This window comes from Platalea leucorodia (genome assembly GCF_965183815.1).
Source record: "Platalea leucorodia genome assembly, chromosome: 1".
Classification (NCBI taxonomy): domain Eukaryota; kingdom Metazoa; phylum Chordata; class Aves; order Pelecaniformes; family Threskiornithidae; genus Platalea; species Platalea leucorodia.
The window spans coordinates 133,469,566-133,497,429 of NC_138823.1; the positions used below are offsets into that span (position 1 = coordinate 133,469,566).

Consider the following 27,864-nt stretch of genomic DNA (forward strand, 5'->3'; position numbering starts at 1 on the left):
TGTATCTGCAGCGTTAACTGCAAAATCCCTGATAGTGCAGAGGTACCACCTTTCTTAGCAGAGATAACCTGAGGACTGTATTACAAAACTGTTTGAGCAGCAACACAGTTATTCACCAAAGACTACACAGAAACCAAAAAACTGTTATAATCTTGAAAGTCCTGCCTCTAGAGGGGAAACTGGCTGCAGTAAGCTGTTGCCCCATGTTGTCCTCTCTGGAGTACTCTTTATTTATTGCAGGGGGGGTTCTTCATTAATTAGATTTGATGGTCTATTCTTGCACTATTACTAAATAACGCTGGCATTTATTCCATGCCTTGGAACAGAATACAAATGTATACTGTACACAGAGAGTTCTTTTCTCTGTAATCACTCTGATTTTATAACCAAGGGAATGGAGCAATTTAAATATATGCGACCATTCTCCTCGCCTCTCTTTCCACTTGTTGGTCTTCTGCAATGTTTGAATATGCATGTTAATGGAAAATGTATAATTTGTTCCCTTCATCGACTGGGTTGATTTAATTTGCAAGGCACTTACATAGAAAGGACTGTTCTCTGCTGAAGTAGTGCCTTTGGTGAAATGAATTCTTCTAATTTAATCTAGTGTAACTCATAAATGTGATTTGATTTAGTTTGCAAGTTGTATGGTATCCAGTAATACGTTCATTTTCTGCCTTATCAATGGCCAAGTTTGGTCCAATTACGTCAGAAACGGTTGGTTCTGTGTGCCTTGCTTGCACCACAGTAGCATTAATTTGCATTCCAAGAAAAGTTCCATGTCTGTCCCACATGAATAGGGATATATTTGTCACCAGACTAAAATGTTGCTCTATTTGAATTAATTCCATCTCCGTTAAGTGAAAAGCCAAAGTTGTGGAGACTAAATACAGTTGTCAGTAAACAACAGACAGGCTCTCCCAGTGCGTTGCAGAAGCGCCCATCATGGTAGTCTGTAGATTGTGATGGTGTCGTTTGCTCGGGATCTTTTTTTAATGAGAAAAGCAGCTTTCTAAAAGAAGCCATTATGATCTCTCATCAGTTCTGGAAGAGTTGATGAAAGAGGAACAATTAGGATAGAGGGATGGTGTGCTAAGCACGGGACTCTCATCATAAGGCACAAGCCAAGCAGCAATTTTATTTTATTTTGTTTATGACTAAGGCAGCGAGGTAGGGAGCTGCGAGCAGCTCTGGCTGCTCCCTGTTCTCTGCTCCCAGATTTGGCCAGGAATCTGTGTCTCTGACTTTCAGCTTGTCAGGAAAGCACCAGGACTAAGATCTCATGTCCAGTGTTTGTGTGCTACACTGTTGAGGAACACACCAAGAAGATGGAACGCTTTTACACAGTGTGCCAATACATAAAGGAGAGACAGAGTTTTTGAAACATGGTTACCTACGTTTCTGTTGATGAGCTAGTCTAAAATAGAAAACAAGTGATTTGATAGAGAAAATGAATTAGCATGTTGTTAGAAATAAACATCCTGAGGGGTTATAGAAACAGGTCAATGTAGGGTTAGAATAAATGGATTACAATAGCAGCCTTCTTGCTTCCCAACCAACAGTGGCTGACTGTAAGCGATGTACCTTCTCGCTACAGTTCTTTGTGAGAAATGGGCCCATCCAATAGAAAGTTTATCTGAGCTGTGCTGGTCACCATTCTTGTTTTGGAATGAATTACCTTTGGGAGCTGCCTGACTTCAATCATAAAAGGAGTCTAAACGACAAAGTTAGGATTAACTTTAAGACAGCTGAAGTGAGAAATACACCATCTCAAGATAGTACACAGCGATGAGTGCAAGCTTTATAAAATGTGTAACAAGTGCTGGTGCGTTTCCAGTCTAAGGTCTTGGCACATACTTTTCCCTGATGATAAACCCCAGTGAAGGCAGTGGATTCACTCGTACTTAAAATTAGCTAAAAGAAGGATTCTCTCTCTCGCTTTCACACACACACGCACACATATGTTTATAGTGGTCTTCAAGAATCTGCAAGAGAAAGTGGAATCTTTTTGTTTGAAAAGGACTCGATAGTTCAGGATTTCAAGTTTCCTAATGGACTAGAAATAAGGAGGGTCTGATCATATGTAGTAAAATGTGAAAGAATAGAGGTATCAAGCAAATTCCGTAGGGACCTGCATTGGAACCAGTGCTAACTGCAACTAATTTATAGGGATATGTAAATTGAACATTAATCAGATTTTCAGACTATAAAAATGATGACGGATTGCAAATGCATTGGAGGATAGGAAAAAAAAGAATGATCTAAGGAGTCTGGTGGCATGTGCAAACAACAGTAGGATAAGATTTAATTTAGATAGATGCAAAGTAATTCAGCTAGGGAATGCTAATACTGAGCTGAAGAAATAAACGCATGATTGTAAAGAACAGTACTGTGACAAAGGTCCTTGGGTGATAATAGATGACAAATTAAAGGCAAGGACAAAGTGTGATGCTGTTCCAAATAAATGATTTGATATTTGTTTTATACTTGCATGGGAGAAAGGTGTAAGAACTTAGAGGCAAAGCAGTAATTATGTTTCTTCTTCCCTCCCCACTGTCTCACTACATCTGCTTGATAAGAAGGAAATGCATGAGAGAAAAGTTAAAATAAATTACAAAGGATTCAATGAAGGATAATAACAATATGGAAAACTAGATTGCAGGCCATGACCACAAAGAGAAATTGAAGGAACCAGTGATGTACAATTTACAGAAAAGATGAAAAAGGGGATGAAAATATTTATAATACAACAGAATAGAGGTCAAGGAATTTTTCTATATGGTAAAGGACAGCTGAGAGTAACTTGAACATTGAAAAGGGAAAATTACTTTTGACAGCAAAGGGAAAAAAAATAACCTGCCAACAACAGGGTTGATGAGACAGTGGTACATTTGCTAAAAAACTTCTTAGAGACTGCATCACCTAGACTGCAGGTGGTCATGAGAGGATATTTAATGAGTTCATTATGTGGAAGATGACTGTATGTTAGTGCTGAGGGTTGAAATGGGACTCAGTAACCTAGGATACCTGTGCGTTCCATTTATTTCTGATTCTGAGTACAAAAAAAATCAGAATACAGCGTTCATATTTTTATTCCACAGCTGTAAAGCCCAAAGAAATCTGAATTCATTCTTTGCTATTGTTATGGGTCTCAACACTGCATCTGTCAGCCGGCTGTCTCAGACCTGGGAGGTAAGACACATCTTTGTATCTTTTAGACCCTGTCAAAACCGTTTCTCACAAAGATTGTATACTGGTGAATTACCTCTTCTTCCTAATTATTAGTTTTTCATGCAGAAATCAAACAAGGAGCGAGTGTTGGTAGAAAAACTTCTCTGTGACCTGAAACCTTAGATACACAGCTATTCAAATAAAAGTAAATGTGTCCTTCCAGAACTTCTAGACAAGAACAAAACAAGGAGATCTTAAAAAAAAAAAAAAAAAAAAGTCAGGTAAATTATCCTAACATTTTTAAGTGGATGTCAGAACAGAAAGTCTTATAAAGGTGGCTCCAAACAAGCAATACTTTATTATGGAATAATTTCATGTAAAAAAAAATACAAAGTAGAAATAAACCCTCTTTAATTCTCCTTTATCAGCTCTTTTGCAGCTGCTCATCTTGAAGAACAAAGTTAGGAAATGGGCCATGAATAAGGAGCATACTGGAGAACCGAGATTATCTGCTAAAGAAGCTACCGGTTGCTAGACAGAGCATGGGATGTTTAGAGGAGGGTCCCACTGGGATCTGTGTCTATATTGTGGATTTTTTTTTCCATCCAAGTAAATTACTGAGTGGTAGTATCTGCAAGCTTACTATATCAGCTGATGAACCAAAAATTGGGGAAGGAGTAATTTAGTGTGATGGGGTGAAGCTTCATGCCTCCCCCATGCCCCCAACACCCCAAGCGAGCAGTACTCAAAAAATGTCAATCGGTAATACAAAGTGACAGAGAACGGCTGTGATTTCCTGCCTTGGAGATACTCTTGAGCATCAACAGCTGAAACCAAATGGCCATCAGAGACTTACAAAGCTATCTGACACTGTCCAGAGCAGTCTTCCCCCTTAGCTGAAAGCACACATATGGAAACATCACTGCCTATGTCAGTGGCTTTGGCACATAGAGAAACAAGGGCAGTGACTGCTGATGTGGGGACTTGGATAGGCAAGGAGGAGCTATCTTTAAATAACAGGTAAAGCAAGAATTGTAGGGAAAAATACATACCTGAGGACGATGATACAGAAACTCTTTGTCTCTCCTACTTTTAAAATGCCTTGCCCACTAGGGAACATTTGCCCTTGCCTGCTCTTAGGGGTTGCCTTCATCTCACTTCTCTGGGCTTTGGTAGCAGGGTGGAAGGGGCAAAGCATTGTATCAAAGGCACCTGGTGGCATTAATGTAGATCTCTCCTGCACAGAAACATGTTTAACTCAGCTGTGTGATGAGACCTCTGGAGATCAGGTGCTGCTAGTGGACTTCTCTTGGGAAGAGCAGAGTATATTGCTTGTCAGAACAGGGAGTGCATCTGCATGTGTATCATTGTAAATATGTCACGTTTCTGTGTGTAAAATATTTATGAAGTCACATGCTTTTTTTTTTTTATTTGTAAAACTTTACTGCACTGGAAATTTCAAAAGCAGAAGGTTATTTGCGCTAGTAATGTGACTTCTAGAAAGTAGAGCAGTGTTTATAAATTAATTATAATTACTTACACATGTAAATGAAGCCACCTAAATTTAAGCAACCATTTAGACACTAAATTATATTGGCTCTGCACTTGAATTCTTAAATAAGTAGTATGCTCCCAAGCATATTCTTCTGCTTTTTTCTACAGTATGCAGTGTTTTAATGAGCCTAACTTTCCCTGATTGAAGATATTAAAAATTTGCAATTGCAATTCCATGTTCAGTTATTTTAGCATTTTAATCATACAGCACATCCACTTAAACTTAATTGTTCTAAATCTCTTTTCTCTTGGTAGTGTCATTGTGGCTGTCAGGGTCTAAGGACAAAGGCAAGACAGGATTTGTACTGAGAGGTGATATTTTTTACTAGACTAACTAGTATGGCTGGAAAACATAGACAGGCTTTAAGGTCCACACGCCATTCTTCAAGTCTGAAATACCAGCAGCAAAATTCAAACTGAAGAATGATTGCTTTGAGTATAATGAGGTGAATCCTTTAAAGCACCTTAGTGGTAAAAGGAATCGGATGCTTGTGGAGCATGGTAGGTGTTACCATGTGGGGCAAGAAGGTAGTTTGTGCCTGGGCTCCCTTGGAAGGTGTCTTGTGTACCTCCTGGTAGGATTAGGATGAGATACCAGAGAGGGAGTAATTGTTTTTTAAGGAAAGTTCTCTTTCTCTGGCACCAGCATGTGCCAGTAGTAACACTGGTCAGCCCTGGGGGCGGTGTATCGAACAGCACTGCGTGTTATGCCTCTTAATTTCTAGAACCCATATTTTAGGGGAAGATTGATTACAACAAATGATTTAACCTGGATGTGATCACAGATTCTGAATTCTCAGTCTGTGTTGCTGCTTCTAACTTGATATGGATATTAAGGTAAACGCAGTAGACATGGAAGCTAGGGAAGAAAATAAAAACAGCTGCTAATAAGCAATTTCTATAAAAGAAGGATGCAGGTCCCCGAGGCAAGGCTGCAGGATCTGGTGCCTCACTGGCATCGCACTGAACGTGGTCTGTAATTAGGGCTCTTGGAGCTGAGGAGCCAAGGTTAACTGTCTGAGAAAGTGGCCTGTTGGTACTTACAGCAGGCGCTTTGCACACGGCAGTCTCATGGAAAAAAAATGCCTCAGCATTTTTCTGCCTATGTTTTTTTTTTTTTTTTTTTTTTTTAAATTAACTTTACTTTTTTTTCTCTGTTTTTTCCACTTCAGAAAATTCCTGGGAAGTTCAAGAAACTTTTCACTGAACTTGAAAGTTTGACGGTAAGTATGGTGTTGACAGCAGAATGGCGTTGCTTGTCTTTACCTGCCTTCCTTCTTCCTAATTTATTTGGAGGCTGCCTGTCATTGTCTGGAGCTGGAACTTGTCATGTCAGATTCGTGATTTGCCGAAGGCCATGCAGCCCCCCAGAGCTCAGAGGTGGTCTCCAAACACGAAAAGGAAAAAGGCTGTATTCCTGACAGCTGGAGGAAGGGCAGAGAGAGGCAAACGTAGTGTCAGTTCCCCAGCATCAATTTGGAAGCTGTTCTTTTGCTGTGGTGGTTAATCAGCCTTTATCCAAAGCAACGTGCTGCAGATCAGGGGAACAGGAGGACAGCTGAAGTTTAAAAAAGAAAAATCAAAATCCGAGGCTAAGGGTCTTTGTCACCATTATCAAAGCTGAATAAACAAGTGTTTCCTCTGGCTGTCATGGAAGCGCGTGGTGAGATCACTGCCTGGTGCGGGGAACATGAGATCCAGCCTTTTAATGGTTGTCACGCTTCTGTACTTAGAGTCCTTTATAAATTAATGTGTTTTCAAGATTGTGTGTGAGCTGGTGTACAAAAACGTTCATTTATATGGGAAATTGAGATGATTTTTTTAATTACTTACATAACACCACTGAAACATACTCTCTTCTTTTCTTTGAAAATGTCCAGTATGCTCCATTGATCTGAGAGCAGTTTTTTGGGGATTTTTTTGTTGTTTGTTGTGGGGTTTTTTTGTGTTTGTTTTTTTTTTTAAGAAGAAATTAATCAGCAATACATTCTGAGATGCATTTTGTGCTAGACAGTAAGATGAAGAGATTTTGCTAATAGAAATTTGTGGGGAAATTACAGAGCAATCCCAGTGAATCTATTCTGCAGCTTACTCCCGTTTTAGCAATGCTTCATCTAGAGGAACGTAATTGCTTTTGTTTCTTTTACTGTTTACGTTTCCTGTTCACTTTAGTAAGACACCTAGCTTAGAAAACCTTTATCTAGCTGGTTTCCTGAAGAAACCTTTTATGTCTAAATCATGTTCAGATCATAAGCCCGTAATGGATTTAGAATTGCTCTTTTTATAGCCTATTGATTTTTCTCTCTTATTACCCAAATGGTTTTGTAGGACCCTTCTCTGAATCACAAAGCTTACAGAGATGCATTCAAGAAAATGAAATCTCCGAAAATCCCCTTCATGCCCTTACTTCTGAAAGGTAATGTTAATGCTTGGCTGCTCTTCTTCTTTGTGGTTAATTAAAATAAGTGTAAGGTGATGTTTCCTTCCAGTGGCCTTATGATAAGTATGTGGCACATGTAGTGGTATCTACAAGGTAGTACTTGGTCTGGATGATAAACAGCTGCCTTTTAAGACAGGGCAAAGATGGCAATTTTCACACAGGTTTTCAAACTTCAGTACCTTCCCGTCAGGCGCGGGTAGAGCAGTGTGCCATTGCTTTGGCCACATCCTTCTCGGTGGAGAAGTGAGACCTTGCAAGCCCCTGAGCGGGGCTGCCCGGCTGCGCTGGGTGCACCCACGCAAGCGGCCTCGGGCACGCTGCTGGTCTGAGGTGCTCGCCCTGCCTCGCTGGGTGAAACTACCTGGTGTCATCCTGAAGGCAGAACCTGCCCCATCTCTCTGTCCTGAGGAGGGGATTGTCAAGTCTCTTATAGGTCTGAAAGAGACAAAAAGAAAAAAATCTTACTATTAAAAAAAATTTTTTTTTTAATTCAAAAATAAAATAAACCAACTTGCTTAATGCAGTGAGCTAGGCAGCTAATTAAGTGGCAGGTATTTCAAATATTCCATTGTCTTGGAGTCATTAATTATTAATTTCCTTGTCTGTGAACACGGCAAATTCATTTGATTATTCCTGTATTCTGAAAGTGTTCTCTTTAGGCTGTTTATTCCAACCTGCTGCTGCTGCGAGTTTAAAATGTTTGAAGGCAGTTCTCCAAATCAGTCGGTGGCAGTTTGGGAGCCATCAGGCGCTTCCCCTCTTTGCACGCATCAGAGGAGTTTGCATTAATTCAGATGGATACAATTATCAAAGCTTCAAAATCAATATTTTTTAAGTGTTCTTGAGTGTGTCTTGCCTGCAAACATAAACAAGTAACTTGTAGCAATGACGTTTGCGCAGCACTACAATATGGTGTATAAGAACGTGCACATAAGCAGCATTCATGACTCTAAAATGTATTGGAGATAGCAAGGAGAATTTGCAAAATAATACAGTAATTTTCTTCAATACAGCAACCCATAAGGAGATGTTGCCAAGGTTGCTAACTCCCAAAATATTGCACAGTACAGAGGACTTCATTACATGTCAAGCATGTTTGTATTACTGTTATTTCCAAGACCAACAAAATAGTCATTGATAGCATAGAAATCATTAGTAACTCAACAAATTACTGTATTTCAACACAAGAGGAACAAAAGTAGTTTCAAGAAAAAACTGAAAATCATTAATAACCTTTAATTATGAGAAATAACTTTAGAGTGTCCTTTTAAAGTTAATTAAATTTAAATGTGGAGTTCTCTTACAGCACACAGACACAGCTTTTGAAAATCAGGCAGATTTTTCAAATATGTAATAAAATACTGTGATGTACTCTTACAACACAGCTCAGATGCAATTTTCTGCTCCACTGAATTTATCTAGACTCTTAGTTGTTGGCTGCAAAGCAAATTTCTGTTCCTTCCACCTCAGAGATACACACATTGCTGTCATTGACTTAAAAAAGCTCTGTGGAAATTTCTGCTTCCAGTATAAGTTTTTCATTAGAAGTGACGGACAGTTTTTTAACTGCATTGATATAGAGACAAGTAATGCCTGTGTCCTGAAGCCATGTCCTTTCCATGTCCCTTTCCCTGGGTGCCCCAAAGTAAAGGGTCCCACTCCCTCCTTTCCCCTTGATTTTTAGGATGCTGCCCAGGGGCAGAGAGGTGCTGGAGGCATCCCCAGCAGATTCCATGCTTGCCCCACTTGCTCAGGAGTGCCGGGCTGGCACCCTGCGTGGCACCCTGTGTGGCCGGGCTGGCATCCTGCCCGCCCAAGGCAGACCCCAGCCCAGCTGCCCTGGGGGCACGGGAGCACTCCATCACCCCTCATGCACATCAGAGAGAGTCCTAGAGATGAGGACAGGAGAAATGCTGAGATGCAGAGTTAGGCTGGTGGGTTGGAGGTTGGTACCTCTGCTGAGAGGGAGATGTTGCCCGTTTACTGTGTGCCGTTTGCCTGCTGGCAGACACAGCTGTGACTTTTAAGAAGTAATGGTATCGGAGTGCTGTCTCATTACAATAGCGCTGTCTCCTCCTGGTACTCCTGGGTACCCGCACATCCAGGAGAGAGCTGATAGGGGGCATGGTAGGGGTGCTCCTGCTATTATTTTCAGTGACCCAGAGGATGTACTATCTGAGGCAGAGCTTCAGTCCCCATGGGGAATCTGTCCATGTCCTTGGTACTGCATGACCAAGATAGGTCTTGCTTTCTGTCCTAATACGCATTAGAAAAATGGAGAAAATGACCTCAAGTTACTGTTTTAATTGTAATCGTAACTTATCAACATTTGTTTCGCCTGATATTCCCCCCTCTCCAGCTCTTTACAGTGTGTTCAGTTCCCTTCCTGAAGCCAAATACAGACCTTTTCCTTTTCCTCTCGCTGACCTTTTTGTTGCCTTTGCAAATTCGCTCCAACAACACTGTGTAAAAGGTTTTTTTCCCTAGCCATAATGCTTATTTCAAGGCTTTGAACTTCAGTTTGGTGGCTTGTGTTTAATCTCCCCAGCTGGCCACTGCTGTAGCCTGCATCTCTGTGGGGGACTTCAGAGCCATTGTGTCCCACAGAGAGATGAAGGGGTGTCAGAGCATCTGGTAGCTCTGCCTGCATGGAGCTCTGGGCTCGGGGACTGGCCAGCCCCAGCCTGGGCACAGCCACAGGCAGTGTGGCCAGCTCCATGCCGCAGGGTGGGGAGAGCAGGCATGCCATGCAGGGCCATCCCTCTGGATGCCCCTGCCTGCTCCCAGCCATCCTCTATATGCTATATATGCACCCCAGAAGTAATACAGGCCAGGTTTAATAAGAAATCTGTGCTCCCGCTTGAAAATCCTCTTGTTACGATGTGTACATAGTGTTGCTATCTGATAATCTGTGCATGTCATCATTGTACCAGGCTTTTGTTCCACTGTTATAAGGTATTGTGTCAATCCTTAATGGGATGTTTTCCTCTTTTTTTTTTTTTTTTCTTTTGTTGCTGTTTAGTAATTTTTTTTCTATTAAACCACAAAGCCATGTAAAATAAATCTTTTTCCTTTATTTTTTTCAGATGTAACATTCATCCACGAAGGAAATAAAACTTTTCTGGATAACCTTGTTAATTTTGAAAAGCTGGTAAGCTAATTTTGGCCTTCCTGTTTTTCAAAGAGGTTTATGTTCTCTTCTTCCCTTTTCCCTCCTTATCTTGTAAGACTAAAAGGTTTTCTTCTGGCTGAATTAGGAAGAAGTAAACAGGGGTAAAAAAGAGCAAACAGAATAAAACAGCCGACAGTTTATCTCCCCTGCCCCTGTCCTCTGCTCCTCTCTCTTCTCACTCCTTCCTCCCCTACTTCTGTGTAAAAGGGGTAAGCCAGTGATGGCCAGCATCACTGCCACACAGTCCACTCTTCCCTCCCCCCCCCCCAGTGAGATCTGTTCCTTTGCACCACCTCGTGGACTATTTCTCCTTAGTTAAGTTCTCCTGCTTCAGATTTCTCTGAATTACGTTTCCTTTTTTCCTCAAGGCACTAAAGAAAAAGTTTCTCTTGGTTATCACTCGCCACTGGTATGCTAATTCCAGGGATCTTAAATGAAAGTAAAAGTTTTGGTCTAGGTTAGATGATGAAGAAAATAATGCCTGAAATATGAATTAAATTGACTGTAAATACCACTATAGTAACTTTATGTAGAAGGGCAGTTACTGACATTGTATATTTGGCTACATCTACTCTAAGCATCATATGACATCTCCTCTGACATGATATTGCTGACAGGTTTGATTTCTCTAATTTGCATTATTTCATTTTTTTGTCGATAACATCTTCATAGGACTGAAAGCCACAGTTTATATATCTGAACAGTGGTGGAGTAGAGAAACTTGGTTGTGGTTTGTTTTTTTTTTTTTTTTTTTTTCCGTTGGCCTGGAGTATTTGATCAAGAAACCAAAATGTTCTTCCTGATTGTTCCAGATGTGCCATGGGACTGTTAGTCCAGATGGCTGTGCCTGGTGAATTGTTCCCAACTATTTTTACCATGTGTTTACACTTGTTTGAGAATGAACGTGCAAACATGGAGTTATTCATGAACCAGATGTTAAACTTATTTTCACATCCTATCATAATGTACGTTGTCTTTCAACTTGCAAGCAGATGTAGACTTTGACTTTTGAACCTGAGGTCGTCTTTTTGTGTTTTCTGTTTGATTTCTGTACCTTTTCTTGTTGCAGAGTTTACAAGAACACTGATTTGCATTTAATGAAAGGTTTTCTTGTCCCAAGTCCATTAACTGTTTGACCTTTAGGTGTTTGCATAAAACTCATTAGCATGTTCTTCTTCATTGCCTCTTGGAAGTACATCCAATTAACATGTAAATTAAACTAGCCCTTGATGCACGAAAATTGTTACTAAAATCCCTCCACTGGCCCATATATTTATTTAGTGAATATGTAGGATCTGATTCATGCTCCAGTCTTAGCCAGACCTTGTTAGTTTGTTTGTTTGTTTGTTGTTTAATCATGTATATGTTTAATGTGTTCTGGGCTTGCTTGGCAAGATTTCCTATCCTTGCTGTCACCATTGTGTCTCCAGAGGCTGTGGGAGCTTTGCTAATTGACTTCAGTGAGCCAGGATTTCACCTTTTCCATGCAAATGGATAATGGGCATTTTAAATGGGAGGGGAGAATCTGAGGTGATGGTGGTGGGGTGAGGGTTGTTCAAACTGACACTTCCTCCAGATCATTAGTCAGATCACGCCCTCAGGAACATGCTGTCTTGTGGAGCCCTGTGTACGTATGAATGCAGGCAATGTGCAAGCTTAGGAAGTGGGGGCTTAGGAGGGATTTAAATATGAGTGTAGTGGAAACTCAGGCAGTGCGTGTATTACACAGCTTCATTTGGACGCTAAGGTGTTTAGTCTGTGGGCACAAACTTACTAACAAGATGCATCACGCATCATCATCTATATATCAGTTCATGCTTCTTTTCTAATTATAAGGGCTTTATCCCAAGGAAGAATGTCTTCCTTGGTGTTTTACACTGTGCTGAGCACTTTCTGGCTTCTGCTGAGACAAATTAGGATTGACATTGACTCCTGCTTGGTTTCAAGCCACTGAACCTCACCTGCAAATTTGCTGTTGCAGAAAAAGAAGAAAAGAATTATTCTACCATAGCAGATTATTGCTTTGGGGAAGGAACTTACTCACTGTCATAAATGCATAGAATTTCTACTTATGAACTTCAAAGCAAAGGCAGCTTCTCGTGTCTCCATTTGGATCAGTATTTTAAAATATTTAATTTCTGCATTAAACACCTGATGTGAAGGAGGACTCGTCAGTCTGAACCATTTTTTTTCCAACTACATCAGTTGGTTTAATAAAAGATATTATCTCTCCCTGCAATCCCTGCTTCTTTTATATTCTTAGACCATCATGGCCACAACAATCCTACTGTGACTGAACTTGATTTGACATGACATGATTGCAGTGAAGACAAAGCTAATTCAAAATATAAAAAAGAGAATTTGCAAAGAGAAGAAAAAGAAATGATCTCTTGTCTCAGGAATATTGCCCAGTTTTAGCAAAAGTTCAAGGGATTGCAGTGTTTTATTTAATTCCATGTTTGGTAAACTCTAGTGTAGAATAGTGTTTGATCAATATTTAGTACCATAATCACTTCCTCAACTAACTCTGAAGGAATAAATGAAAATATGGTCTCATACTGTTGCATCTCAAGGTATTTCCATGGTATTTACTGAGCTGCTTCACTGACATGTGGCTGCTTCAGTTTTTTTAATCCAGTCAGCCATCACCCATATCTTAGCAAGGACTCATCTTAGCCACACTCCGGCAAACTAATACAGGTCAGTGGCCATTACCATTTTAGATAATACCTTCTTACCTAGTGGCTTCAGCTGTAAGGACTGTGTACATGCAGCTGAAGGTTCTCAACCCCCACCCCCCAAATATCTGTGCAACTCCCAAGCCTGGGTTTTTGTTGTCCTCAGTTCACGGCGTGCTAATGATCCTAGGTAGCCCAGTAGGCTGAAAGGCCACAAGAAGTGTGTGTTACGGTATGCAACCACCTGTTTAAACAGTCAGAAAATAGCATTTACTTTGCAGATGAATTGGCTGGTTTTCTGTATTACAATTGGATGCCAGAGAATTGCAGATGGACAGAGAGAAATGCCTAATTAGGCTACTCAAGAAGGGAGATTTGGGGTTTTGCTTTAAGAGAGTGGTTACACAAAGAGGTTCTTCCGTCACCAGGGCATCTCCTTCAGAAGCCAGTCTTGGATGGACCCCCACACTGACTGACTGACTACAAAGGAGAAACAGCAAATAATGACAGTGTGTGTGATAATGGGGTCTCTCTTCTAAAAGCCAGATTCAAAGGGTATCAGCCAGAAAACATTACAGCAGCAGCACTGGTGGAAGTTGTAGCTCTCGCTGTACTCACACTATTGACCATGAAATCTAGGATATCTCATTAGAACTTCATTATAATCAGTGCAAGGACATCAGCACAAGAGATTGCATGATTTCATGGCAAGTGAAGTACATCAGGTAACAAGAAAAATTCTTTTGATTCACTGATGAAAAGAGTATGAAGTTTCCATTAAATGTGCTCTTTTTCTTGTGATAAGCTTTTCTGTGGAGGAGCCTTGTAAGCCACTCTCTGGTTGTTGAGAGATGAGCTGTTCTACATCATTCTGGTCTTAAACGTACTTTGTTTAAGACAGTTAATCCTTTCTGCCTCTGATTATTTAAGAGGGAGATGTGACAAGAGCATCAGCTGTTTGCATGAGCTATTATATCATTGCTGCTAACTGCAGTTTGCTTAGATTAGTTACTAGATTTGGTGAAGAGTTGCCAAATTCAGTATGTTTTCACCTTTATACCACAGAAGCAGTCAAATAAAGGAAAAAAGTAATGCCTCAACAACTTTATGGGCGACATCTAGTGAAAATGAGCGTGCTCCACTGATTTATAGTGAACAATTCCAGTTTTCATAAGTTGAAGACCTGAGCCTGAATGAGAAACCAAACTTAAACCTTTTATTTCCTCTGCTTAATCTAAATGAAAACCCAATATCCCTGTTAGCACCAGCTTTTCTTAAAATAGTATAGCTACAGTGTAGTCTTCTTTGGTATGTGTCTGTGGAGATGTCAGGGTGCTTGCTCTGCAGCATTTAGGCTGTGGGCTGTTATTTTTGTGTTGGTTATCATACTGCAGAAAACTGCCTAGCTGACACTGGTGCCTGATTGTGCTAGGCATTATAGAAGTATACGTTAAGGTGTAGTCTGTGCCACAAAGGGGCTTACAGTCTAATTAGACAACACATGGAGACAGAAAGAGAGGTTGCAGACTACTGAATGGCCTGGATAATGCACTAAAGCCAGGGGTTGGACCCAGAAGCACCCACCCAGTCCACAAGATTTCCCTGCTGTAGGCTTTCGGTTTAATAAAAGTCACAGGAACAAAAATAAGCAATTGTTTGGCTATTTTTCATTACCGCTTTCAATGGGCTCTTAGGCAGTTGTTCTTATTTAATCTGTGTGATACCAGTAAGGACCTTCTAGACTAACCCTGTTTCATCATATATTATCACTAAGACAAAGAGCAAAGTCTCCGTCCTGCTGTCTTCATTTTCTTACCTGACTAAAGTTGCTTTTTGCTGTACAGTGTAGGGCAAGGAGGTTTTTTTTCAGGCTTTTCTAATGACAGAACTCATCTCAGTTTTTTGTACTGATGTTTTGTATCTTGTCTTTGCAGCACATGATTGCAGATACTGTTCGGTCATTGAGACATTGCAGAAATAACCAGTTTGGTGAGTAGCCAAAATTTGTTACTTATTTTGCCTTTGTACAGCCTTGAGGTTTTGGTGTTCTTTTTTTTTTCCTGCTTTCTTTCCACTTGCTCAGGTTTACTGCAGCAGCAAAATATGGTCAACAATTATTTAACCAATTGGCAAGAGGGAGCGTCATTGTTGGAAGGTCAACATAGCAGAAACCACAGTTGGATGAAGTTTTACTTTACAAAATGTTTGTAGAAACTACCTCCAGATTTTTTATAGTTTGTTTTTCCTGCAAAAAATATCACCTCTTCAAAATACCGTGTAAGATCTGTGCCAGCTGCATTTAATAACGGAGGCCTCTGATGTACGCTGCTGTCTCTTGCTTTCCCAGCTATGACCGAGTTACCTCAGTCTCCCGCTAGTCTGTGTGTTTTGGTAATGGATTCACAGCTGTCTTGGCTTCCAGTAGCTAAAAGATGGTATTCATCGCCACAGCTTTTCACTTGGCTTTTCACCAAGAGCAATTGTTTGCTTAGTTTGGGTTCTTAAGAACATTTCACAGAATGGTGGAAGTCTTCAAGATACTAAGATCCTGTGGGTTTCATGAAAGTAGTTGACTAGGTAGAAGAGAGGGGGTTGTGTTACTACCTCTGCTAGGGGACGCCCACAAATAGAGCTCTGCCTAGTTTAGACGCTGGAGGATCTCCGCTGATGGGAACAGTTACGAGTGCCTCAGCTGTACGAAAGGCCTTTTCTTTTGTGTTTCCCCCTTATTAGCCACCAGAGAATCCAACCCTAAGGGACCGTGCCAGAAGACCCCAGCTTGCTTTGTTCTGCTGCTCATAGAGGAGAAACCTTGTTTTTCTCCTTCTCAGCATTTCTCATTCTCTGCAGAGAGGTTAAACACAGGAAGGGGACAAACACAACACTAATCTAGGAAGTGGTTAGAGGTTTTAAGCCAAACACACTAAACATGTCATTTACTGAGGCCTCTAAGACCTCTTTTCCAAAGAGAAGTTCAGAACTGTGCTGTAGCCTTGGGGAAAAAGAGTTTGAATTGTTTTTTTCCAGCTGAATTTTCAGCAGCTGTCAGCATGGACTCCGACAAAAAGGAACATAATAATGATTTTGCATATAAATACATGTACCTTGGAGAATGATAGGTACTGCTACGTGTTTTGCTGAATATTTGTTCTATAGAATTACCTTGTGTATGTACAGTCATTTTTTTAAACAAAGGCTGCTTACTGTTATGGTTCTTGTTTTATTTTGACATATATATATATATAGAAGAGAGACTGGAGGGGGGAAAAGGAGGTGCCTTTTGTTTTTATTCTGTTAAACCAGATACTAAAGGAAATATTGATTAATCCAAACCATGCCTCTGTAATTTAGAATGTCTCTTATTTGGCATTATAAAATGTAGTGTTGGTTCCTTTTAATGATGTGAATTTTTTTTTTTGCAGCTTCTCTGCAAATCTTTCATCTCGTTTTTGCCTTTTTTTTTCCAAGTGGTTTTGTAAGTGTTGCAACATAAATCCAGGGTTAATACCTGAGATTTATCATATAATCTGGTAGTTTGAAGTATGTGATTGTTATTTTATTTTACCACAGACTTGATTTATTGTGAAGCTGGCATTTAAAAAGCAGCTTATACAGACATCCCTGTAGGCACTTTTTTTTTTTTTTCTTACATTCGGTTAGGCATGAAATGAATTCATTGAATATTTATTGAGACTTTATGGACAGTTTCCTTTTCTAGTGGGCTTATTTTGCTCTCAGGAATGTGAATCTTTCTACTGCATCAACTCCCAGATTGGCCTAAGAGCAGCAGGCATCTCACTGTAGGAAAGAATTCAAACAAAACTAAGCAAGGAATATTATTATTGTTTATGAACTGTATCACGTGTATTAAGCTCGCAGGCCAAAGTCTTTCTGGATTAGAAACTGATCAGGTTCCAAGCAAGGTTGAAATGCCTTTTTAATGGAATTAATACTTTTATATCCTAAATCCTGAAAACAAATAATAGCATTTCCAAACCCGGGCAAAGCAGCCTGAACAAATAACATAATTCAAGCTTTTGTCATTTCAGGTGTTAATGAGAAATGCAAATGTTTTTCAGTAGGTTCAGCACAGCTGCTGAGATCCTATTCCCTCAGAATGGAAAGGTCATCTCTGTATCCCGACATGAATTTATCACATTGTCCTCTTCTCTCCCACATTTCTCAAGTCAGATAGCTGCTCAGAAATAGCTCCTAAAAATAGCTGCCTGGGAGCCCCGTCAACAGCCGCATGCAGAACAGGCTGCATTGACATCCCACGTTACCTACACAGCATCATACCGTGCCCTTCAGAAACAAGTGGGATGGTCGGTTCCTGGAAAGCTTCTTGTGTAGCTGGAGAGCATGGAGAAAAGGATGATAATGAAACAAAGGAGAGGGAGGGAGTGTGCGAGTTAAGCTTATTGGTTTGGGGAGTTTTGTTTTTTTTTTTTTTTTAATCTATGTTAATGTTATTAAAAATTCTATGAGGACATGGACTAGAATGGAGATCTCCAACCTTCACTCATTTGTCAGCAGTCAGCGACATGTGGGAAATGTATCTCATTGCTTTCTCTGCCTGTCTTGATGGGTCTCGTGGCCGTGGGCTTAGCTCTTCCTTTTCCACTGCTGCTGGCCACCAGCCAAGCTGGAGGGTTTCACAAGCGGCGAGTTCCCACAAGCCAATGGTGGGCGTAAAGCTTGTAACAGAAAACATCTGCTATTCAAGCCACCCTTCAATTTGTCTGTTACACAGCTAATTCCTCTTGCTTTGTGAACTCCCATGAAATGACAGGATGACTCTCGTCTCTGTTACTAGATCAGAAATCAAAAGCATAGCAGATCAAAACGCGGGGGCCTGTCAGAGCAGCTTTGAAGAGCTTTTGTACCCGTCTTCTGTGCTGTCACCTTTCACCTGCTCCGAAGGAAAGGATTCGGGGGCCTGCTGTCTTGTGTACTTGTGTTAGGATTGTTTAAAAGTTACAGGCTGGGTCGCCCGCCCCTGCGCAAGGTCTCGTTGTGCTGCCCGAGTGGCACATAGGAGACCTTGAAACCACCCTTACAGGGGACAGACTGCCTGTACTGCCAGCAGGAGTAAATCTTTCCCTTGGGAAGAGTCAGCTTCTCGCCATCCACTTGTCCCTCCTTTGTGCACACTGGCTGCCCAGGGTTGCCTGCTTCTTTCTTTCTTCTCCCCTTTTCTGTATCTAGCTGTTACCTCACGCATTGCACTTAAACAGCAAGTCCTTCGGATCGCTGGCTGTCTTTTTTGTGACTGTCTAGCACCTGGCAGGATGGCACACCAGGGACTTTGTAACGCACAGGACAGAGAAGCGGGCAAGGCACGGCTTTCTGATCCATCCCCTTTCTCCTGTCTTGCAGGCAATGAAGTTCCTTCGAAAGAGCATCATGAGCTGAAGCCATACATCCATCACCTGCATGTCATCGACAACCAGCAAGCTCTGTTCGAGCTTTCTCACAGGATAGAGCCGCGAGTGTGAGCGTACACAGCTTCATATAACCTTGTAACTGCAGCACTTTGAATTAAGTGAATGTTTATGCCAAGCATGTTGCTTCTCTATATAAGAACAGTTTACTGAGTTTTATCAGTAGCTCACACAACATGCGCAGGAAAATCAGGCAAGAGCCAGCAAAGGCGCTGCTCACAGAGTTGCAGGGCAAGCTTGGTGCCATCCCCGCTGGTCACCGGGGTGGGAGGGAGCAGAGCAGCGTCCTTTGAGCTCAGGAGCTTGGTTTCTGTGAAAATATTGTTTGGTCCAGTGTAGCTTTCAATGCAGATTCTGCCAGTATTAGAATGAAAAGAAACGTCATGTCACAACAGCAAAACATTTCAGCAAGCAACATGTCGCAAGGGGGTTGGTTCTCAGTTCACCACGGTATGTACCTCACTAATTCAAGGCTGCCAAAGTACTGTTGCCAAAAATACTGTGCAATCCGTGCAGCTCCCCTGAGTCCACTGGAGCATCTTATTTGAGATAAGTGTGGACAACCAGGAATGGGAATATAAAAAGACAGCGCACCAGATGAAACTCAGGAGTGCGTCATGATGCGGAGCTCAGCGGTAAACAGTTCACCCTGTTACGGCCCCTTAACAATTGGCTTTATAAAACACGCTGTAAGAGCCAATCCACTTCTGTTGCAATTTATGGACAAAATTGTTTGTACACGGAAAACATGTTATCTTCTTCCTTTTCAGTTATCTCAGATTTAGCACCAGCTCCTGCAGCTAATGTGTTATAAATTATAATAGCAGGAGCTTTGTTTTCTGCTTGGATTAAAGCCTCCTTGGTGTCTATTCAGAGGCAATGCCTAAATCCACCTACATTCCTAACTCACCTCCTGGAAATACTGTTTCAGCAGGTAAAACTTCACCTAACTTGCACACACTTCTAGTTTTTAAAGAACAAAAGGGTACACCTTACTGGGTACCAGCATAATTATCTGCATACACACCGGGCTCTCAGCATTAGGGTCCCTTTACTGATTCTGTCCCTCTCATACCCCTCCCCTAGCCGGTTCTCATGTAGCTAAAAGTACTACTGGGCATGTACTGAGGCAGCATTCCTAAAGTCTTCTCTACAGTTGACCTACATCTAAGCACCATCATCACCGTAGCTCTGGTTTTCAGTGCTAAGAAGTTGCCCTGAAATAATCTAGTGAATGCCACAGGCAATGTGCAGTGTGCTACGCAGTCTGGCACGTGTTTGTACAGTGACTCGGTAACGGTCCCTTTGCAGAGCAGGGAGGACATTGCATTGCTTTCCCATCTCTATCCTATGTTTTCCATGTGAGGAAGACTTCTAAGAAAATGCTCCTTTACTGAAATGTGGGAATATTGAAGTAGCATGCTCTTCATCGTTGTGTTATCTCTGGTTTAAAGGGATTAAAAAAAAGCAGCTTTAACAAGTAGTCTGTGGGAGAATCTGTAGAATGCATTTGGTTTTCCCATCTGTGAAATATTGTATAGATCTATTGTAAAGGAAACAGATGTTTCAGAAATGTATTTGCTTGTACTTTGTTATTATCAACTACTATATGATTTTTTTTTTTTTAAGAAAAAAAAAAATCTTCTTTTTACCCAGTAAAAAGAAACAAAAAATAAACTCTTGCTGGCCATGGAGTAAAAATTTCCTATGTTCTTCTGTAGATGTGACTGCACATATTGTAAATAACTCTTCTGTGCAAACAGACCAAAACTGTTCAGATGAGGATACTAGCTGCAGTGGGCTCCTTTTTGCAGTGTAAAAAGACAAACCAGATACAATTTGCTGCTTGTGTTATTGCAGTTCTTCTGGCTACAGCACTTGCCGAATCCCCACCCTAGATGCATTACCTGGGTGGTTTGCTGGTTTTTGAGCTCCCCCTTGTGAAATCTTTTTATTGTGGCATTATTTTTAGGAGCTTGTTATGTAGACCAGCCTGGATGCATTAGTTCATGTGGTGTAACACTCCAGTCCACAAGTTGTTCTCTTGAAATCTGTGGAGGAGGGAGCATGAGAAGGTATTCAGGGTGAGAAAGTGGGCTTGTTTCTCAGTTCACTGCATTTGGCTCTGTGTTGGTAGTTATTGCTGATGAAGCGGCAGCGGCGTCAGAGAAGAATAAAAGAGAAGGAAATGAAAGAAGGAGAAAAAAAAAAAGAAAAAAGAAAACAGAAGTAGAAAGATGACTCTATGCTCAGGCTTCGATTTGAAAGCATGCTAGAGCCACCTTGAAGGCTCCTCACTCTGCCAATTTAAACTGGTTGAAGTAGATGAATGGGTTGGTTAACTGGTACCATTAGGCTTCAAGCCAGCTGAGGTATTGGCTAACTGCACCACTGTGACTTAATACTAAATCAAGTGTTGTCTGCCCCTTGCAGCTGGCATAAACTCAGTATGAAGGCACATAGCCAGCATTAACCTCGTTATCTGTGTTGTGGCTACTTAGACTACTGTTTAAAACTTTACAGACTAGTTTTCATAGTGACCTGTATAATTAGGATACAACTTTCTGGTCTGAGGGAGGCCACCTTGAATGCGTTAACTTCATGTTGAAGATATGGATATTATAACTGTTACCATAAAGGGAAGGCAAATAATAGTCCAAATCTGTAGCTAATATGTCTAATAAAAAAAGGTCCATCAGTCTTCATTCAACAGGTGAAGCATTGCAGAGCTGGGCTGCAGACTGGCAAGCAGTTTGAAGGTGTGGTGGTTGGGAGGAGAACTAGAAATAAACCCTGTGAAAGGGAGGGGGACACTACACAGCCTCCGCCAGGGTCCAGCACTGGTGATTTTGTGCAATTTTTAAGTCCTTCAATAGCGCAGTTTTGTCACATAGGATAAAATCCATGAATCTTAAAAGTTCAGTTTATCACAATCACACCTGGGGTTAAATACTCTACACATTTTCCTTAGTAGCTAGGAGGAGTAATTAGACAGAACAAAAGAAAAAGCTGGGTCACTTTATACCTCTTTGGTCTGGGATTTTGTTGCATCAAATTTAGGTGCTTCTATGACACATCTTTTTGATTCCAGCCCCGTCTCAGAAATAAATTGCATTTGCATGACAGTGGCAAAAAAAAAAAAAGATGTTCCCAGAAATAATAAGACATGTGCTGCTGTAAAATTACAAAGAAAGGTGTAAATACTAAACATTTTAGCAGAGTAATATTTATTTGCATAGCCTATTTATTGTCATCGTATTACACTACTAAGAAATACTGGGATGAAGTCAGTGAGCTGAGGTAAGAACACCTGACTGTTCCATTCTCTCTGAGTGCCATAATGCTGTCAGCTTGCATTAAAAGTAAGAAAATAGAAAACCCCAAATCAAGGTATTTACCTAACTTCTCAGGGACTACAGCTAGTAGTTATCCACCGTTATGAGACCTGGTATGTATGAAATAATCTGACTTACCAGAATCAATGTTGCCAATGTTTTCCTTTTCATATTTCATGCTTGTCTGCCTCTGTACATATTATTGTGTTGTGTATTTATGAGAGCTAGTAAGCAATAATTTATATGTCAAAATGGCCAAGCAATACAAGGTTAAAACTTGTAGAAGCAACTGTTACATTTATCTTGCATTTTCCAGTGTTTTTTAATATTGCTTTTCAAAATATAAAAACTACCTTAATGAAGTCTGGGCTCTGTGCCTTCATGCCTGTCACACGTACTTGTTCCTAACTGGAATATTTTATGCTCATACTTCCAGTCATTCAGTTCCACAAACCCTCGCTGTGTTTGCAAGGTGGATGCAGACCAGCATGCGCCGGGGTTGGAGGCTCAGGAGCTGACCCGGTTCACAGCTGCTCCTTCATCTCTGGTCGGTGGGATTTGCTGGTACCGATGTATACCAGGCAGTTTCAGAAGCAGAGATGATGTTAATGGGGTCTCAGCTGTGCCTTATCATCCCGGTGAAGTGTAAGAGGGGCCTGGGGCCACAGTGAGAAGTCCCTGTGGGAGAGGGGAGGAGTAAATCTATATTCATATCCTCTGGAGTCTGCTTATCAGCACTTGATCCTCTTACTGAAGACAGCCAATGCTTTCCCCTTTCATCAGGCATCCCTTCGAGGGCTGTTTCCTCTCCCTGCTCTCGGCTGGTCTGCAGCAGGGAAGGCAGAGCTCATGACGGGCTGTGAGTGCGCTGTAGCACAGCTGAGGCTTGTCCTGTCCTTCCACCCCCCCGCCACTTGCAAACCCTGGGAACCACTAAGCCAAACCTGGCTATTTCACACAAATAACATTTGGTACTTACAGTGTGATGTCTGTTCAAAGTGCAGTGCTTAATCCTCTAAGTGCCTGTACCTTGAATAGTATTAAGCCTGACCTACAAAGTGTTTGTGCCAGTGTTAATATGCGGGTAGGGTGAATTTTAACTGGAATAATTAAAACAGTACAAGCCCAAATTGTTGACACAGTTCTATAATGATGTTTAAAAAATACTTCACAGCCAGACATCCTTTTCCAGATCCAGCTCTGCAGGCTGAAGAATTTACATTCCCAGCTGTTCATCACAGTCCCTTCACTGGAGATCATTGTTCCCCACAGTGTAGCCCAGAAGGAGACCTGGGGAGTATCTATCTCCTAACCTGTTGCAGTTAGTCAGCTGGACTACTTCAAGCCACATGTGGCTGCATGCAAGCAGCTAACTTTGCACTGACGGGCCCTCCTTCCATCCATCAGGCTTGCTAGGAGGTTGTCACAGGAAGCTAAAGTGATGATAGCTTTAAGATGATTTGCAAATGGGAAGGTGTAGGGCTGAGGATAGCTGCCCTACAGCTCCAGCTGTACTCCAAGAGCCACAAAAAGTGGCTGCTGCACTCAGCAGCGAGTCTCCAGATGTCCCTTCAGACTGTCTTGCTGAACTAGTTAGACAAGGGCTCCTCCGTTCCTGTCAACCAAAGAGAGCTTTGATGGCAAACACCTGCAATTTAAGCTGCTCAATGCACTCCCTGCATTTTCACTGGAGCTAAAAGGGTTGAGAGAGGCTGGTGATGAGCCATTCCTGCAGGAGCTGTGTGAAGGTGAGAGGCAGCAGGTGGGGACAGTTTGCTCTGGAGCCAGCACCGCCCTCCATGCAGAGTGAGATCGCCCTGCCTGGGGACAACTGCTCTCCCTTACGTAGAGCTGATTCCCTCTTCTCAGTGGAGAAAAAAACCACTCAAACTGAAAAACAAACCTCACGAATATTTGCTGTGTTTCACAGCCCAGTGGGCTTTCATGCCACACAGAGCATCTGCTCTGGAGTCCTGCTGTCTTCTGCCATAGGGGTGGCATTGGAGTTACACACTCAGCAAAACCCAAAGGTAAGTCTTCCTCTGGCTCTAAGTACTGTCTACCTCTATACCTACAATGACCCCTATTTCACACTGCAGAGTTGTGTGATGGCACCCTATGTGCATGGCTACAGTAATACCATGAAATACCTGTAGTTGTATCAGAGTTAAAAGAATTGTGCAGTTAATATAAAATCTGGAGAACTGAGGAGGCCTGCAAAGGTGGGCCAAATGAACCATTTCTGAAGCAGGGAGAGAAGCATTCTCCTCTGCATTCCCTCTTGTCTGGAAGAAGGTCAGTGGATTTCCTAAGACCCTTGTAAAGGTCCAGAAAGACTAGCAAAAGTGAGCTTGATCCTCAGAGCCTTTCAGATGTCAAGGAATGGCAAGGATATAGTCTGCGCACTTTCTTTTAATCTTCATTGTCCATTGCAATAGGTAATGTTTCTGGTAAGCAGTTGCAGCTGTTTGTCCCCCCAGGAGGTCTGTACTGCCACCTATTTGTAAAGGCACCAGGATCTTTGCAGAGATCATCTCGTACTCTTTGCAAATCCATGCATTTTGGGAACTGTCTGGGATTCAACATGTTTTTTCCATCCCTCTCCTATCCTGGGCAGACCATGGGAGGAGGGAAAGGGGCATCATCTTGAAAGCCTTAGAAAGCTTCCTTTCCTCTGAAGTGTGGTGCTGACCCTTTCCAGGTCCTACTTCCTCAGGATAGAGGCAATTCTTGTCCTTACCTCCCCACGGAGAAAAACATAACAATCCTAGAGAAACCATGCAGTTAAACCCCAGGAAGAACCTCATTTTGGGCTCAGGAGGGAGAAGAACCATTCAGGAGGCCACATAAACCCAGCAGGTGGGAGGGAAGCTCTTCCTTTGTGTTCTCTGCATGGGTCTGATTGATTGCACCTAGATATTTGCCTGTTTAAGTTGTTACTTTGCAGGGAGAGGTGCCTAGTGCTGGGTTTGTGTGTAAGCAGGGCTGTTTGTGGGCTGGCTTTAGTGTTCTGTATGGCCTTGGTGCCATTAGTTCCTCTCTGTAAGGTTTCAGCTCTTATCTCTGTAGTAAGGAGATGAAAATGTGGATTTAGTGGTGTAAATTTAGAGAAGCACGTGAGCAAGACACAAAGATGTTTTTAAGCAGAACCAGGTGAGCTAAACTGCACTGAAGGACAGTCACTGGCGTTGCCTGCCTCGAATAGAAGGATCTTAAATGATGGTTTGTGGAAGGAGATGGGTTATAGCTTGTGTGGTATTTGGAGCAGGTTTTCTTGCAGAGAGTTGTCGGGGTTTCTAAAACCTGAGCAGCTTTTTGTCTTGATCTCCTGCTATCACTGTCACCAGTGCAAGTCCTTTCCTGTCTGCAGCGGCAGGAAGAGCTGGTTCAGAGCGATGGCTCGTGCTCCGGGTAAGGTTATTAAACAAAAAAACAACCCTTAGTGATGGCAAACAGCCTCTTTGTAAGCTGCAATAATTAGGCATGAGGTAAATGGCACTGCAACAAAAACAACAACAACAACAACAAAAAAACAAAAAAAAAACCAAAAAAAAAACCCAAAAAAACCCAAGGAAACAAGCAAACAAAAAAAAGGAAAGGAAAAGTCCTGCCATTAACCCTGCAGAGTGCGGAGCTGCCTCTGTAGGCGAATGGGTGAGACAGGAGTATTACTTAGCAGGGAGAAGTGGCAGTGGCAGAACTCACCCGTTTAACCTAAGTGGTGAAGTGCCCCTTGAGAAAGGTACTGTCAACTGTGACAGATGGCTTGAAAGCGCAGAGCTGTGCTTTGCTGGAGGGGAATTTACCAGCAAATGTAAACAGGGATGATTCAGACCTAGAAATGATAAAGGATGGTGAGGATCAAACCCCAGATCAAGTGCTTCCCTGGTAAGTTATACAGGCTTTTGACAAATGCCCGTCAGAGCTCTCTGTAATGCCAGGCAAAGGGTTGTGTTGCTTCATAAGCAATTAAGCTGTTACTGAGGCCGCGTGGGCTTGCCCCCAGCCAAGTGTGCCCATCGGTGGGGGTGACTGCGGTACAGACAAGCGTCTGCTGAGGAATTTGGCTCAGCAGCTCCAGGTGACAGTCCTTCAGCCATAAATCCCTCAAAAGTTTGAAGTCTTCAAGTTACATCAAGCAGCTTGGAAAAACTTCCATCAAAACAAGGCCAGCTATGGTCATAAGGGTGTCTGTGCCTTTCATTCAGAAAGGCTGTGTGAAGTCAAGTTGACTTTTTATTGATTTCTGTTGGATGTTAAAAACTCTGGATGCCAAATGTCTGCTATCAGGTTGAGTCCCTGGCTACACTACAAAACTGAATGTACTCTCTGAATCCAATCTGAAACACTGAATAACTGCAAACTGCTTTATCTGCTACTGATGCTGGGCTTCGTACAAGGCCAGCACCTGTGGTCATGGTGCAGTGCCAGAAGAGGACCAGGCAGAGCTGCTGGGTGTTGGGTGCCCTGTCGCATTCACAGGGATGAAAACCGTTGTGGCTGACGCCAGCTGCCAGCATTGACCTTGGTGCAAGGCTACAGCTACGCGCTCCAACTTCAGGGCACATCATTAGTTAGAGGCCACTTTTTAAGGCCAAGTAGATGACGATGTGATAGTATGAGCTAGCAGAGAGGCATAAGACAGGACTGGGAATGAATTGAACAAGCCCAAGATCGCAGAGGCAGAACAGGGGGGAACTGTTAGGGGAAAGTAACATGCAAATCTGAAGACAATTCACATGTGTCTGAAATGCATTTAGACACCCTTGTTTAGTGCTTATTTGATGAGGTTTACTTCATTTTAAGTGCGGTAATTCACTTTACTTTTAAATAAGAGTTTCTGTTGAAGAGTATAATGTAGTTTAGTCAGTCAAATTTAATTTCGTGCTTTTTGCTAACTTGATTTATTCCTCAGAGCAATTTGAGTGACCCCAGGGAACTTGGTCTGGCTTTATACAAGTGCAAATGAGGAAAGACTTAGGCTAAACGTTAAGGTTTTCAGAGGACATTGAGAGATGGTGATGTGGCAAAGGGTAGGTATCATTTCCCAGAAATAATTAGACAAGAAACTGCCGGAGCCATGTGTTACAAAAAGACAGGCAGGGTTTTTATGGGGGCCATCTCTGCAAAGAGCACATCACCATTTTGACCGAGCAAAGGGCTTGGTTGACTATGGTTGGTTGCAGCAAAAGCTGCTGCCAGCTAGAACAAACTTTTCCAGCAGCTAACCTGCTCTTAGCAATATCATCCTTTTTGAAAGCTCAGATACCATTGACATCTAGTGGTGAAATCCTGTGTCCGGAGAGCCAATTTATTGCATCAAAACTGCCTGTGCAACCTCAAGGGACTGCAGGACATAACACAGCAGTGAGAGGCTCCTCCGTCATCTGCGTGGTCCACTGACCCCAGTTTATTAGATTTGTTGACTCAGATTCCCGTTTAAGTGGACTGATGGGATTATCTGTTCAGCCTTTTTGTGCATGTTTCCCCATGGATTTAGTGTTCAGGCTTTATGATGAGAGTGCACATTCACTTAGGACAGATGCTAATGGGAATAAAGACTGCTGCCTTCTCATCTGTCAGTAGCCCCTGGAGTCAGCGTCTCATCCAAAGCTGCTGGCTGCAGTGTGAGCATTTGGTCTGGGGCAGCTTCTCCAAACACACCGCAGAGTTGTCTGGGTGTGTTTGACAAAAGCAAGCAAATCCCCTGCCTGCCGGGTTAATGGCATGAGGCTGAATTCACTGTTTAATCAAAGGAGCGGTTTTGTGAGCCTGAGGAGGGGTTTTCCTCTGGAAGGTGCTGTTGTACATGTGCTTCTGTCAGTCTTGGTAATAGTTTGTGGCTATGTTCACCCAATCTTTGAAAAGGAGGAGAGCTTAAACTGCTTTGTGTAGCAGTGCTGGGCTTTGATCCCAAATATCACGTGCTGCAAATGAATTGCACTATGAAAGGAAAACATGTTGCTCCTGAGTTTAGAGCTCTCAAGCATCGCTGTTGCCAGGGCGTGAGGCAAGGCTGTGCTGATGGGCTGGACGGTGCACCCCAGAGCAGGCGCAGGGCACTGTGCTG

The 27,864-nt window shown here is 42.1% G+C and overlaps 1 protein-coding gene across 3 annotated transcripts in view; it reads left to right on the top strand.

Annotated features, from left to right (window-relative positions):
* The window catches only part of RAPGEF5 (Rap guanine nucleotide exchange factor 5), a 174,163-nt gene extending 152,007 nt beyond the window's left edge, over positions 1 to 22,156 (top strand). For all 3 annotated transcript variants that reach the window (XM_082305523.1, XM_082305524.1, XM_082305525.1), the window contains 6 exons: positions 3,102 to 3,192; positions 5,898 to 5,948; positions 7,054 to 7,141; positions 10,252 to 10,316; positions 14,950 to 15,004; positions 18,395 to 22,156. In XM_082305523.1, the coding sequence (XP_082161649.1) occupies positions 3,102 to 3,192; positions 5,898 to 5,948; positions 7,054 to 7,141; positions 10,252 to 10,316; positions 14,950 to 15,004; positions 18,395 to 18,513 (469 nt within the window). In that variant the 3' untranslated portion in view covers positions 18,514 to 22,156. The remainder of the gene's footprint in view (positions 1 to 3,101; positions 3,193 to 5,897; positions 5,949 to 7,053; positions 7,142 to 10,251; positions 10,317 to 14,949; positions 15,005 to 18,394) is intronic.
* Positions 22,157 to 27,864: the final 5,708 nt, after the last annotated feature.